The sequence below is a fragment of the Lissotriton helveticus genome, chromosome 7 (assembly GCF_964261635.1).
Source record: "Lissotriton helveticus chromosome 7, aLisHel1.1, whole genome shotgun sequence".
NCBI classification, from domain to species: domain Eukaryota; kingdom Metazoa; phylum Chordata; class Amphibia; order Caudata; family Salamandridae; genus Lissotriton; species Lissotriton helveticus.
The window spans coordinates 1,451,435,215-1,451,450,560 of record NC_136068.1 but is presented as its reverse complement, the minus strand read 5'-3'; the positions used below and the strand labels follow the sequence as shown (position 1 = coordinate 1,451,450,560).

The window sequence follows — 15,346 nt, the reverse complement described above, 5'->3', positions numbered from 1 at the left end:
ACATGGCTATTCTAATAGCAAAACGTGCCATCACCATGAGATGGAAATCTGCTTCTCCCCCTCACCACTTTCTTGGCATGCAGAAATGACCTGTTGGGGAACCGCAGAGAGTGATTATTAGACAAGAAGAATTTCGTGGCCCATGTAAAAATCCCATCTCTATGGAATGGGATCAGATGTTGGAAGCATTCAAAGCCACAGATCCATTGACTCCTCCAACATCTCAGGTCGAACCCACACCTCCCACATCCCTATTAGCTAATAGACTGAACCTGTGTAATACCATATCTCTCACAATATCTTAATACCTAGGAGCATATACCCGTGAATAATTAGTATAACTACATGTTTTCTAAACAAGAGAATATAATTTCATGTTATGATCAGGTTTATATAGGAAGCCAGAGAATTGGAGGGGGGGGTATTTTCTGTTAAAATATAGTAGTTTATAACTAATTGCATAAACACGAGTTTTATAATATAAGGCTGTATATCTATACTTCTAATCCTAATTTCCTATTCCACTGTAATGTATGATGTTATTCTGTATAACTTCATATATAAGTTTACAGCATGGTTGTATTATTCTATCGCAGGATTACTGGTCCAAAACTTATTTATTGCCAACTATGCATCTCATCTGCAACAAGAATTGGAAAAAACTCAAAAATTGTGTTTTAAAAAAACGGCAGTTTAAAAGTGCACTACAGTCTGCACTGGCAGGCCCGAGACAAGTTTTACAGAGCAACTTTAGTAGGAGACACAATGAATGCTGCAGGGCCCAATATGGTATTTAATTAACAGGCCCAGGGAATATGTTGTACCGTTAACCAGGGACTTATAAGTAAATTAAATGTACCAATCTGCTGTGGGCTAATTTTACCATGTTTTCAGAAGACAGCACAAGCATGTTACTACTGGCCAGCAAGAAAAAAGTGCAGAGTTCTAAAAGCAAAAAAAGTGGGTTCATGAAAAAGCAAAAATCTGGGATGACCCTGCAGAAAGGACCAGGTCCAACACATGCAATGGGCGATTGCTGCACTGGGTGACTGCTTTTATCACACTCTACACAGGAGGGGAGCTGCCCGCTTACTGTAATAGTTATTTCTTTCCACATTTGTTGAGATGTCTTGAGCAGAGCTGTCCTCACATCATCAAAAGGAAAAGATTACTACAGAACTCAGAATAGCACCATAAAACTCATGTGTGGTGTCCCTTGGCCCAGCCCACTCATTACTGATCACAATAAAATCTCTAAATCAGTTATATACTACATCAGTCAGAATCCAGCAAGGTTCACCTACAAATTAAAACTCACTCATTAACACAGTTTGTCGCTCTACGCCCAACACATACACTACTAGTTTTTAACCCATAAAGTAGTTCAGAGAGCATTAATTTATCCTGTTAATCTTTCACCTAGTTTTCATGTCTAACCACTAGCGAAAGTGGCTATCACACATGAAGTATGCAAATCTCTCACATGGGAACACTACATAGAAATTTCGTATATAACGATACTGAAAAACGTGTCAACTACATCTAAAACCTTAAGTAAAATCAGACCAGTTGCCCTAGTTTGATGTATGCCACCTCTTCTACGTAATCAAATGTCATTAAACATGTCGATTTTAGTCATGAAAATAACTATCTACTACCCAATAACTACAAATGTAGCCTCATCTGACCACACCTTCTGCTCCTCCCCAGTAATCTTGGTCTCTTCCTTAATAAATCAGCACAAGTAAACAACGTTCCCTAGCGTGCAAACCCCTCCAGGGAGCTCCACTTGACTTCTGTCCCGCATTTCCCTACCTGATCCGTCCTTGGATATCTCGGGTCCCAAACATCCCGTGCACACTGAATGCAAGCAGGGCAGTAGGCGCGGCTGCTGCGGGTGGCCCTTACACACGCCGCAGCTCTCCAGCAACTGCAGGTCGGGGCCCTCGGAGCGCCGCTCCCTGGGGGACCCTACCGAAGCGGTCTGTGACATGCTCCCTGCTAAGTCCGTGTGCACCCGCCTCTGTCTTGAGTTTGCTAGGGATCCCCTTAATACTGTCTGGGGAATGGCGGGAAAGAACAAAAGATCCGCAGCTTAACGGTTACAGCAACGCGTTGAACCCACAGGACACTAGGAGGAGAAGTCCTGCGCATGCGCTCACTGATACCTGATGCGCGTTACCCAACGCGACAGCGAGCGCAATATCGCGTTAAAAACGAAAGCGACAACGCGTTGTGTCTCCAGAAACAGTCCAATCACCGAGGCGGAATGGGCGTGGCCTGTGGCTTTGTCAAAGAGTTTTCTTAATGGGAGGTGGAAGTAGACTAAGCATGATCCCATATCGCGCGTGCGCTGTATGGCTCATCACAGAGTTTTAAAAAACAACTAGAGTGCGAACTTAGAAATAAAGCGTGGCAGCAGTGGGCGACCTGCTGCTGTATAGGCACTTCACTTTTTTTTTATATGGAGCAGGCCTACTCTGTAAAGTTTGTAAGTGCAAATTATGTCATTGCTTTTTTGTCCTTCTTTTTAAACAAGGCACTATTCACTTTGTGTCCTTTAATATTGCAAGTGCTTTTGCAAGTGCTTCAGTCTGTAAAACACAGCTGTCTTTCTTTGCTTTGTGAATCATCACCTAGATAGTTCTTCCTCTAGGTATTAGTATGATTCTGTTGTACTCGCAGGTCACTAGAACATGAGAGTAAAACATTTGCTAGCATTCACACCTAGAATTTTAAATTCTATTAACCCCTTCAGCGCTAATGACAAAGCCAGCTCGTCATGGGCGTTACCTGCGCTACGCGGATGACGAGCTGGCTTTGTCATAAACAAGCCATTTTTTAAATTTCAGCGCACAGCGGGAAAACGCGGTAGCGCGGTAGGGGTTTAGGACACAGAGGCGTAGATTATGCTGTCTCTTTCTTCACTGTTTATTTTACAGCAGCCAATAAAAAACATTTAAACATTTCAATAAACCCCATTGTAAAGTGGGTGATTTATATATATAAGACAGACAACTGGTCGTGGTCACAGGTAAGTTATTTATTGAATATGACGCCAAGATACACAGAGCGTGTTGCTTCACACGGCTCCGGCACCCGAATGACTCGCTCACTCGCGCGACTCAAAATGGCCACCGTTCACGCTACGCGGTGACATAGCGTGAACCACTAGAGCGGCAACACTACATATCTCCCCCCTTTTGTCCGCAAAAAGACATTCAGTTTATGGGGCATTATTGTCCTTCACCCATTTCAAAGTCTCTGAACCTGGGCGGCCTCACTAACCTGCGCCCACCTCTGGTGCACCTTACCGGAGTGGATGTAGCTTCCTTCTCTCCCTTACTAATCGTCTCCGCCTCCTTATCTTCGTGGGCCAACTCTCTCACCCGCCGCCATGTTCTTCCTGTCTTAGTCCAATGTTGTTCGTGCGTGGGGTGCATACACCTTCTGCTCCCCAATCCATTTCTGCGTTGTCTCCTCCTCCTTCCTGTTCATCGGCGTCCTGTCACCCTGTTCTTTGGTCCAACACTTCAGGCTCTCGTGCCTCCGGGGCCCATTGCATTACTTTGTTACATCGAGCCATGCGATCTTGGGACCACACGTTTCCATCACTTAGTCTAGCCGCTCGGCCCAACACTTCTCTGACTTGGAGTGACTTACTATACTTGCTGTCTCCTTTGCGTTGAAGCGTGGCCAACTTGACTCTCACCCATTCTCCTTCTTCTAACTGTGTGTCCTTCACATTCCTCCTCTTGTCGTAGTGTTCTGAATATATTCTCGGGGCCCTTTCCAGGTTAGCTTGCACCACTGCCGGAGACCACTTGCTGGTCACCGTCTTGTCCTTCCACGCCATATTGTCCTTGGTGAATGGATCTCTTCCTCTAAGGATCTGCAAGGGGCTGTACCCTGTTCCTGTGGGGGTGATTCGATAGGCCCATATCATGTGTAACACTTCCTTCTCCCAGTCCTTCCCCATCATTATGGCTGCTTGGATGGAGCCCATCAAGACTCGGTTGAACCGTTCCACCTGTCCGTTTCCGGCTGGATGGTATATGGACGTGTGTTTGGGGCAGACCCCGTTCCTTTCCATAAACTTTAACCACTTGTCAGACGTGAATTGTGGACCATTGTCGCTTAACACACTTTTGGGGATGCCTTCCCTGAGGAATATGTTAATGAGGAACTTCAATATGGTATCCGTGTCCATTTCCTCTTTAACAAGCACTTCTGGCCACTTTGAATATCTGTCAATCAGGGCACATATGTATTTCGGGGTACCTTGATCATCCAGGATGGGACCCAAAATGTCGATGGAGAGTTCCTCCCATGGATTTCTAGGTGTGTCGAATCTTCCGATGGACGGCCTCAACGGTGTCAAGGTCTTGTCAGCTTGTTGGCATTGGCCACATTCCTTCACATGGCGTTCCGTTTGTGTGTCCATTCCGGGCCACCAATAGCCTTGTTTGGTCCTCAACTTCATCTTCCTAATTCCTAGGTGACCTTCGTGCAGTACCGCCAGTAGTCTGGTGATGAGTCCTTCTGGGGGTACCACCTTGTCTCCCCGGTACATGAAGATACCTTTGTCGTCCACGGAGAGTTCTTCTCGCACTTCAAAATACCTTCTCATCTCTCCGCTCACATGCTTCTTCTCCGGCCATCCACCTGTGATGTGCTCCTTAACCTGTTGAAGGTTCTTATCTGCACTGTACGCTTCTTCCCATTCTTGGCTGCTGATTACTCTCTCTGGATCCTCCATCAGGGCTACCATTTCATCTTCTTCTAACTTATCACCTTCCGCGCTTTTGATGGAGCGAGATAGAAAACAAAATTTTGTTTAAACTCGTGAAGTCACATTTCCATAACATGAATAATAATATTAATGATTTGTGATATGTCGTGCTAATACAACTTAGATAAAAAATTACACATGGGGGGACTAACATGTGTGCTCATAAACGTGCATAATTGTTGCATCTTTTTGTTCGTGCAAAATAATAAAATAATTTATTGTTTTCGTTTTTGTCATTACTAACTGCAGCAAACTTAATAGAAGCATGTGCTTGTTTTGCTTTTCTTTGTTTATGTGATGTCATTTCTACTATTCTAGGTGCACATAAGTCTCATGGATTAATGAAGACTGGTAGATATAAACGCTGCTTTATTTGTTTGCATTTGCTAGGTAACAGTTGACTAATCGGGTGGGTTAATTAATTAGTAAATCCTGGGGTGGATACAGAATCTACATTATTTCTTACATTAATACTTTTCTTGTGTTTGTTTTATACTAGAAAGCATAAGTTGCCTGCTTTTGGGCCTAGTTTGCTCGAGTTGCTAAAAGCTGAAATTTACTTCTGCAAAAGTCACGAGACGCCCATTCTGAAATAAAGTGTTCGTCAAAAGCTGCATACACAAAGCAAAAAACTGACGTGCTATCATCATTCTGTCGGACGTGGCCAAGGTCGAAAAAGAACATTTTGTCAGCCTTAACTTGGCATCCGCGGAAGTCAAATGGACGCAGCAAGAACATTATTGTACATTTGTTGCAAACCTAGGAAGCTCCTGGTTGCATACGGAAAAGACAATGGTCCTTAAGAAAAGTGACCTAATGGAAGATTTGAAATGTGGGTGACATGTCACTTGTCACTCTCAGCCAATGGGACGTCGAAGATTTCTGAAAACTTTCCTTTGCGTAGTTTAGTTAGCGTAGAAAGGTATAAAAAGTCATGCCCCTAGGGATGGGCTGGCTGCTGCTTTCTGACTTTCCGATGAGGGTGAAGTGCTGTCGGACATTGCGTGGAGCACGTAAGAATCCTCAAAGAACTTTACTTTAATTTCTATCTATTTAGCTCAGTTAGGGACTTAGGTTTTAGAAATGCTAAACTTTAAATACTTACTTTAACTTTGATTCACTTGCTTAAATTGTATTTTTCTCACGTTTCTTTACAATCATGCTTGCTTCAATGCTAATAAATTACATTTATAAAACTATCAATTGAAATACCATATTTAGTAAATAAAATCTTACTTTTGACAAACAAGCTGGTCTTGATTATTCAGAAGTGTAGGTTACTATTAGCTAGATCACGTCGCCAATGGTGGTCATTTAAATAGCTAGGTATTGTTATAATGACAATATTCTTTCCGCAAATGTATAATATTGTATATAGTTTGTAAATTAGGTGTATATAGATTTAATCCGACCACCTGATTCAGTAGGCCCAAAATATGTCAGGTTTATAAATGGGTCCATAATTTAGTATAGAATTTTGTTTATAGGTTATGAAGTTGGGTAGCGTCGTTTATGATATATTTTCTATAGGCCGCTGGATCAATTCTCTGGTAGCAGAAATTGATGGTTGCTAAGGGTAACCAAGGTAATATGTTGGTTGCTAAGGGTTACTAAAGTGTAATGGTATGAAAATAGGATCGATGTTTTAACACATGTTGAGTTTGTTATTCGTGCTATCTGTAAGCTATACCGGTATAGATTGTGTGGCGAGAAATTAGTCACACAAGCCATCTGTTCTGTTTGTAGTGATATCGCCGAGTATCACAAGAGGTATCGCCGTGTACCATAGTGTTGTCGCCGTGCAGCACAGTTTTAGGGCTAGGTGTGAATCTTGTATAGTGAGGGTTTTCTAAGAAATTAGAGCAGCATGAGAATAGGGACAAAGCGCCTTCCATAAAACTCACTGTGATAAGAGTATTAGTTATATCCGAGCTTGAGTGAAGGGTAAAGTAGCGTCGGTGCATGATTATCTATAAACAGGTTAGAGTCCTGTACGGGTACATGTTTCATATCTATAAACAGGTGAGAGCCCTGTACGGATAACGTCGTTATTTTGCTAACGGTGCATGATTTCTATAAACAGGTGAGAGTCCTGTACGGATTTCATGTGTGTTCGAAATTAGGGAATTTTCCGTGTGAAAGTGCAAGTTTGATTTGTATTTTATGTTCAAGTGGAACTCTTAGAACTGTCACTTCGCGGTGCGTTCAGAGGAAAACGAGTTCATAATTATACGTGTTAGAAGGGTGGGGTAAGGGTTACTCTACTGACAATTGAAAATTATCCTTAGTGTGAATAGCGCCGTCTATTCCGAAGTGTGGATACTTGAATGTATGTAAACTATCCTAAATAGTGAAACGAACAGATGAGTCCTTATTGTCATTGTTAAGAATTAATTTACACTGAAAAGTGTTCTTAAAATGGCGCTGTGAAAAGATTTTGTGAAGGAGGGGTAAGCGCCAGGAGTGAGAAAAGAGAAACCGCAGCTGCTGTGTACGTCACAGAGCCGCGCTGGGATTGGGTGACCTACGCCACAAACTATACTCTGATTGGCTCTTGAGTCTCTGACGATCTGTAAGCTAATTGGTTATTCAGGAAAACTCCATTTTTATTGGTTGAGCAGAAAAGTGACGTAGCTCAACTGTCATTGGCTTGTTGGTGTGTTTCGCGCACGGATTGGTTGTTTTGCGGAACATCCCGGAAATATTTTACGAACGATTTTGTGAATTATATTTAACTCTTAAAAATGAGTTATCATTTTAAACATGTTGAGAAAAAGCCAACATTATTTCAGAAGTTTAAAAATTTATTTTCACCTGACAAGAAAATCGAAACGCGAGGTGGCAAATTACTTCATAAGTATAAAACACCTGCAGCGTACATGGAAGGTGAATATGGATATCATACCGTTTTATGGTTTGATAGTTGGAAACGCTATACTAAGAACGACGGTGTTTTAACTTGGCCTGATGATGGTTCATTTAATGTAAAAGTCTTGAGAAATTTACGAGAGAAAATGAATGCTCTTATTCCAAAACCGAGACCAACTCAATTTGAAGCTTTAGTTGAGTGGGAAGATGAAATGTATCAGTTACAAAGAGAAGCTAGTGGAATTAAAAGACCTACTAAAAATCCACCTTGGAGAAGAGAAACTCATGAAGATAGATTGCGAATGTGGAGACAGGGAAACATGAGTGAAGGATTGTATTTAATTCAAGAAATGGTAATGGGTACTCCTGCTGGGAAATCTATGGAAAGTGAATCTGAGGATGCAGTAATGGAAGAAATATATACTACAGCTAGAAAGAATCAGCCTTTGAGACCTCCTAGATCATGGTCTACTCCGGTGGTTTCTACTGAAACTTCACCGAGTGCACCTCCAATTAATGAAGCTCCTAAACTTTATCCAAATAATTGTGAAATCATTGAAACTCCTAGAAGACCAGAATTTGATAATGCTCGAAATGAAGGTAGACATTTTACAATGGCTCCAAGGGCAAGAGAAGCTCCAAAAGATTATACAAGAGAGGCAAGAAATGTTGAAGATGTCGATTCTACTGAATATTTAAGAACTAAAGAAGAATTAATTAAAAGAATGACAAAAGGCATGGAAGCTGTGACAGTTCCAGTAACGATTGGTCCTGTTCAGCCTGTATTTGACCAAAGAGAAACAAACAAGACAGGATTAACTGTTCCTTTAAATACAGAAATTCAAAGGGTTGCTGAAAAATTTTATTCAGACTTATCTGAATTAAACTCTACTAGATCGAGAATGCCTGATTTAACCTTTAATGAGGATTTATCTCCAAAAACACCAATGGGTGCTATATCAGATGTAGGGAGTCCTGAAGTCAGGGTAACCACACCAAAACTTGATGTGGCCAAATTAAAAGCGAATATCGAAGAATTAATAATCGGAACAATCGGTCCAGATAGTTTAAATTACTATCGAGATGATGAACTACTGTTCATTTGCAAAAGCATTCAGTGGAAAACAAAAAATAAATATGATCAACTAGAGGATCTAGCAGCGGAACTTGAAATCGATGTGAGCAAACAAAAGAATTTTGCGAAACATTACAGATTAGACTTTTCAGAAAGTGACATTGAGAGTTTGAACTCAATGGGAAGAATACTACATATAAAAGATTTGATTGTTTATATCAAAAAGCTAGGAGAACTGAATAAGTGGAGAGTAAAATGGACGAAAAAGAAGGAAGATGAAAGATTGGAAAAATTGTCAAAACAATTTCCAATGAGAGAAATTGCAGGTGGAGGATATGTTCATGTCCCTTGGTCGAGACAGGACATTCTGTTGTTTACAAATGACTTTCCAAAATTGAGGGAAAAACCAGTGGAGTGGTACAGACAAGTGGATAGATTTATCAAAGTGTCAAAAGTTCTGTGGATTGATTTAGATGGATTTTTTGACATTGTCGTTCCATCAGATCTTTGGACAGAATGCAAAATATCGATTAGTTGGCCAAAAACAGAACCTGAGCGAATCAAAGAAACAGGTGCTCCAAATCCACTTGTAATGGATTTTTACGAAAAGGTAATTGTTTGGATGAAAAACAAAATTCCACCCAAAGAAGTCGATTGGGTTAAAATAGAAAGGACAGAACAGGAAACAAAAGAATCAGTTCATTCTTTTTATAAAAGACTACTGTTAATCTTTAAACAATACAGTGGTTATGAAAAACTAGATGAAAAAGATATGAGTCATTTTGTCTATAGATTTGTTTATGGACTAAAACCTGAAATTGGAGACATGATCAGAAATAGCATTGTAGGATGGCAATCACTTTCTGTAGATGATATTCTAAGAAAGGCTAAATATTGCAGTGATGAATTAGAAGTAAGATAGAAGAAGCTCAAGGAAAAAGCGATGTGGGCTCAAGTAAAAGTGGCTGAACAACAGATTGCCAGCATGGGTAATAAGAACACTAATTTTGTTCAAACTGGAAATACAAACCAGATACAAGGAAAGTTTAAAGGTAATAATTTCCCAAAGAAATTTAGCCCAAAGATTGAGGAGTTGAAACAAAGATTACCTTGTTTTAATTGTGGCGAAATTGGACATTGGAGAGACGAGTGTCCTCATCCTCCTAAAAACTTAAAGAATCCCTTATTGAATCCACAGATGCAGAATGGTGTTGACCTGCAGCGACAGCTACAGATGCAACAGGGGTTAAACGAATTAAACATTCAGCGACAGTTGCAGCAACAGCAACAGGTGAATAATCGTCAGGATCAATTGCCACAACCACCTTTTCCGAATTGTGGGGGAGTTCAAAAATATAATCCAAACGTGGGATTTCAGGGAAATGAACAGGTAATAAAACCACAAAAACAGCAAAAGCAGCAAAGAGTTCAAATACAAAATGCTTCACAACAGTTTTTATTAACAGAAAGTCAAGACAGTGATTCTGATGATTATTGCTGACGGTGCCCGAGAGAGGAGGAAGAGTGTGTTGTTGGAGCCACTCTTGAGGTTGACCAGTCTGGTCCTTTTGTAAACGGGAAAGTTAATGATGTAGACATCACTTTTCTAGTGGACACTGGTGCTACCCGTTCTACTGTTAGATCAGTGGAAATTGAAAACCTACCTCTCTCTGGGGATACCATCCAAGTTGTCGGAGTAAGTAATCAACAAATTAAAACTGACTTAACTGATCCAGTTCCAGTTGAAATTGGAAATTACAGAGACAAACACAGATTTGTGGTTTGTAATAGTAGTCCAGTGAATCTATTGGGCAGAGACATCCTATGTAAAATGAATTGCAGAATATATTGTTCTCCTGATGGAGTTGAGTTACAAACAATGGAGGAAGATGGTTTGTACAGAATGACAATGATGATGATGGAAGCAGAAGAAACAAAATTGTTTCCTGCAATGGAAAAGAAAGATTTGCCTGAAGAACTCAGAGAAACAGTGAAATCTGAAATATGGGATTTTACTGGGAATGAAATGGGTCTAATGAAAAACATAGATCCAGTAAAAATTACTTTAAAACAGGGAATAGAATTTCCAAACATTCCACAGTATAAAATGAAAGCAGAAACAATTGAAGGGATTACACCTATTATTGAAAAATTCATTAAACAAGGCGTATTAAAGGAAATGGAGAGTAGTCCTTGTAATTCACCAATTATGGGAGTTAAAAAGTCAAATGGAACATTTAGAATCGTACAAGATTTGAGAAAGGTTAATCAAATTGTCGTTCCATGTTGTCCTGTGGTTCCAAATCCAGCAGTAATTCTATACCAGATTCCACATGATGCTGAATGGTATACTGTCATTGATCTTTGCAATGCATTTTTTACTGTTCCCTTACATCCAGACAGCTATGAAATCTTTGCTTTCAGATTCCAAGGTAAGACCCTCGGATGGTCAAGAATCCCACAGGGCTATACAGAGAGTCCTTCAATCTTTAATGAACTGTTAAAAAGATCATTAGAAGACCTAGACTTACCTGGTAGGTCTACATTAGTGCAGTATATTGATGATTTGTTGATAGCTGCTAAGACAAGAGAAAATTGTGTGACAGACACAATAATTCTGTTAAATCGCCTTGCAGAAGAAGGACATAAAGTGTCCCCAGCAAAATTACAGTTTTGCAAACAAGAAATAAAATATCTTGGTCACAGAATTGCAAAGGGAAAAAGACAAGTAACAATTGAGAGAATAAAAATGATTCAAGCAATGTTACCGCCAAGAACACAAAGACAGGTCAGAATGTTTTTGGGAATGGTTGGTTACTGTCGACAATGGATAAGTGGATTCTCAGTAATTGCAAAACCACTACAAAGACTGACAAAGTCAGATGTAAAAGATCCAATTATTCTCAATGATACTGAGATGGATTCTTTTGAGAACCTGAAAAAGAGCTTATGCCAAGCTCCTGCTTTAGGTATGCCAAATTATGAGAAAGATTTTGAACTGTATTGCAGTGAGAGAGAAGGATGTGCATTATCTGTGCTGATTCAGAGACACGGAAATCTAAAGAAACCTATTGCATACTTCTCTGCAGTTCTTGATCCAATTGCAAAAGCATTACCAGGTTGCTTAAAAGCAGTTGCAGCTACAAGTATTAGTCTCGAACAAAGTGAAGGGATCATTATGGGATTTCCTGTGAAAGTTTTTGTGCCTCATTCAGTAGAAATATTGCTGACAAGAGGTAAGACTCAGCATTTAACAAGTAGCAGATTGACAAAGTATGAGAAAATCATACTAGGAGCAGATAATGTTTCGATTTCAAGATGTTTGAATCTGAATCCTTCTACATTACTGCCTGATTCTGAAATTGTTGATAACATTGAAACAGAACATGAATGTTTAGATGTCATGGAATTCTGCACTAAACCAAGAAAAGACATCAAAGACAGACCTTTGTCTGAATCGGATTTTGTCTACTTTGTAGATGGCTCATGCTTAAGATCCGAAGGAGGTGTCTTGAAAGCTTCATATTCAGTTTGTACAGTTAAAGATGTCGAAGAAGCATCATGTCTTGAAGGAGTTCGTTCAGCACAAGTAGCTGAATTGATTGCTTTGATTCGTGCATGTGAAATATCAAAAGATATAAGAGTTACCATCATTACTGATAGTCAGTATGGGTATGGAGTTGTGCATGATTATGGACAACTCTGGTCACAAAGAGGATACATGACATCAGCAGGGTCACCAATTAAAAATGCAGTTTTCATTAGGAGATTAATTGAAGCAATACAATTGCCGAAAGAAATCGCTATTGTTAAGTGTGCAGCGCACACTAAAGGAGTTGATTATATCTCCAAGGGCAATGCCTTTGCAGATGAAACGGCTAAATACTGCGCAAGAAAAAATTATTCATACAATCGAGAAAGGAGTAAAGAAACTGATTCAAATTCATTAATGCTAACAACAGTTGTAGAAACATGGCATGAGATTAGAGATTTACAAAATGAAGCAGATGATGAAGAAAAAGACTTGTGGTTAAGATCAGATTGTAGACCACGTGAAGAGGATGGAGTGTGGGTTTACAAAGATGGCAGAGTGGTCTTACCAAATTGTTTGATTGCTGACATGGCCAGATTATATCATGGTCCAGCACATCTGGGAAGAGATTCTATGGTTAGACTTTTCAGAGAAACATGGTTCAATACTAAGTTCAGAACTATTGCAGAATCTTTTTGTCAAAGGTGTTTGTCATGCCAACAAATGAATCCAAACAGAAAATCAGTGGTGGGGACAGGAATAATTGGTCGAGAGGGTGGTCCCTTTACCAGGTTACAAATGGATTTCATCGAAATGCCTTTACACAATTGTTTGAAATATGTCCTTGTAATTGTTTGCTTATTTTCAAGATGGGTAGAGGCTTTCCCTACACGACATTGTGATTCAATTACAGTGGCAAAACTGATGCTCAGAGAAATCATCCCAAGGTACGGTTTTCCAGTCACTATTGAGAGTGATGGAGGAAGCCATTTTGATAACAAACTGATGAAGTTAATTTGCGAAGCTTTGAGCATTGAGCAGAAAATACACTGTGCATACAGACCAGAGGCATCTGGGGTGGTTGAACAAATTAATGGAACAATTAAAAACAGAATTGGAAAAATGTGTCTTGAAACAGGTGTAAAGTGGACTGATGCTCTTCCACTTGTTTTGATGTCATTAAGAAGTACACCAGATAAAAAGACAGGTTTGAGTCCTCATGAAATTTTAATGGGAAGAGTTATGAGGCAAGCTTTTGTACCTGTAGGTAAACTGTTGAGCATAAATGACAGTGCTATTTTGGATTACTGTAAAAGGTTATCTGATATGGTAACTTCTGTGTCTAATCAGGTGGGAACTGAAGCACAATCAAATGAAAAGGTTTTGACACATGATCTGAGACCTGGCGATTGGGTCAGAACGAAAGTACATCGGAGAAGGAATTGTCTAGCTCCTAGATGGCAGAAGCCTAGGCAAATAATTTTGATCACTACTAATGCTGTAAAGTGCAGAGGATTGAAACGTTGGATTCATCCTAGTCATACTATTCCAGTACCAACTCCAGAGAGTTCTGATGTTGAAAGTGATACCACAGATGATTCTGATTCTGAAGCAGAAGGCGAAACAGAAGGTGAAATAAATCCAGATTCTGAAGATCGACAAGAAAGTCGACATCTGGAAACTGTGCCAGTAAATGGAAATTTGACAAGAAAAGACTTGGAAATCATTGAAATAGATTCTGAAGGTGAAGAGAATCTGTTAAAGGGAAAGATAACTGAGGATTCGGTTGTCTCTATCGAAGACAAAGAAGCAGAACAAAAAGAAGTTTCAGACCAGGAGAGTATCGAAAGGCAGAGAACAAGCTCTGGAGTAAGGAACAGAAATCCAAAATCTGGGAAGTTGGGGGTAATTGAAGAAGAGGAAGAAGACGAATTACCGAGTACCAGTGATGGAAAACAAAGTGAAGTTCCTGAAGGAGTGAAATTGCCGAATAGAGAAGTTCCTGAGTCAATTGAAATTTCAGACTACGAAACTGAAGAAAGTGACGTGGATGGTGAAAGTGGAAACAGAAAGAAAAGGACTTGGAAGTCAGAATCAAATAATTCTGAACCAAGGAAGAAGTACGTGAGAAAAGCAGACTATTGGCCTGGTGGAAGATTGAGAGTCAGGTTGATCAAGAAACCAAAAGAGCAAGTTGAAGAAATCAGTAGTCAAAAGAGTCCTGGAAAGGAGGTTGGAGTTGGAAGAAAAATTGAAGTGGTGTCGAGAAAAGGAAAAAGAATAGTAAGACCAAATCAGAAATACAAGTCTCCTGAGTGGACTTATTTAGTAATTCCACCCGTTATTGACATATATGGTAGTAGTGAAGAAGAAGACGAAATCCAAGAAATTAGTGACAATGATTGAAGTACAGAAATATTAATTGGCAAAAGGCTGAAGAAAATTTGTTAGTTGACACAAGGTCGAAGAAAAACTGTTTAGTTGAAGAAAACTTATGTATGACATAAGGTCGAAGAAATCTTGTTTAGGGTTTTGAAAAAAAAAAAAAAAAAAAATATTTTAAAAGGGGGGTATAAATATAAATTTAGATTTTAAAATTTTTGTTTTATTTTGTTTTATTTTTGAGGCTAAACTAACCAAAAATGCCTTATGTTAAGGAGAGCACTTCAAGGTGTTCTGTTTTTAAGAGATGCTGTAAGATGACTCTGGTGTGTCTGCTCATTTTAATTCTGCTCTGGTTAGTTTTAGCTGTGATTATCCCTTTGGAGATGAACAGAGAATTACACAAAGTTAACATAACAAGCAAAGCTTTGGTTAGCCAAACTAAACATAGTGCGTCTGCGAAAGTTATTGATCATCAGCCTAACATTCATCAAGATAAATCAATTAGTGATTTTTCAAGTAATATATTCACAAAGCTATTGAGTGAATATGTCAAGGTAATGGATGCAAAAGACTGCTACGTCTGTGTCAAGTTACCTGCTTCTGTTTCTGAGGGAGTAACATATAATATGCTTCCTCTCACTTATGGTGTAACATGTAGTGTGTTAACTAGCTTATTTTATCAAACTGGACGCTT

The 15,346-nt window shown here is 39.6% G+C and overlaps 1 protein-coding gene across 1 annotated transcript in view; it reads right to left on the bottom strand.

The window, feature by feature from the left end:
• The window catches only part of TRIM28 (tripartite motif containing 28), a 678,597-nt gene extending 676,420 nt beyond the window's left edge, over positions 1-2,177 (bottom strand). The window contains exon 1 of the mRNA XM_078654815.1: positions 1,816-2,177. Within this exon, the coding sequence (XP_078510941.1) occupies positions 1,816-1,993 (178 nt within the window). The 5' untranslated portion in view covers positions 1,994-2,177. The remainder of the gene's footprint in view (positions 1-1,815) is intronic.
• Positions 2,178-15,346: the final 13,169 nt, after the last annotated feature.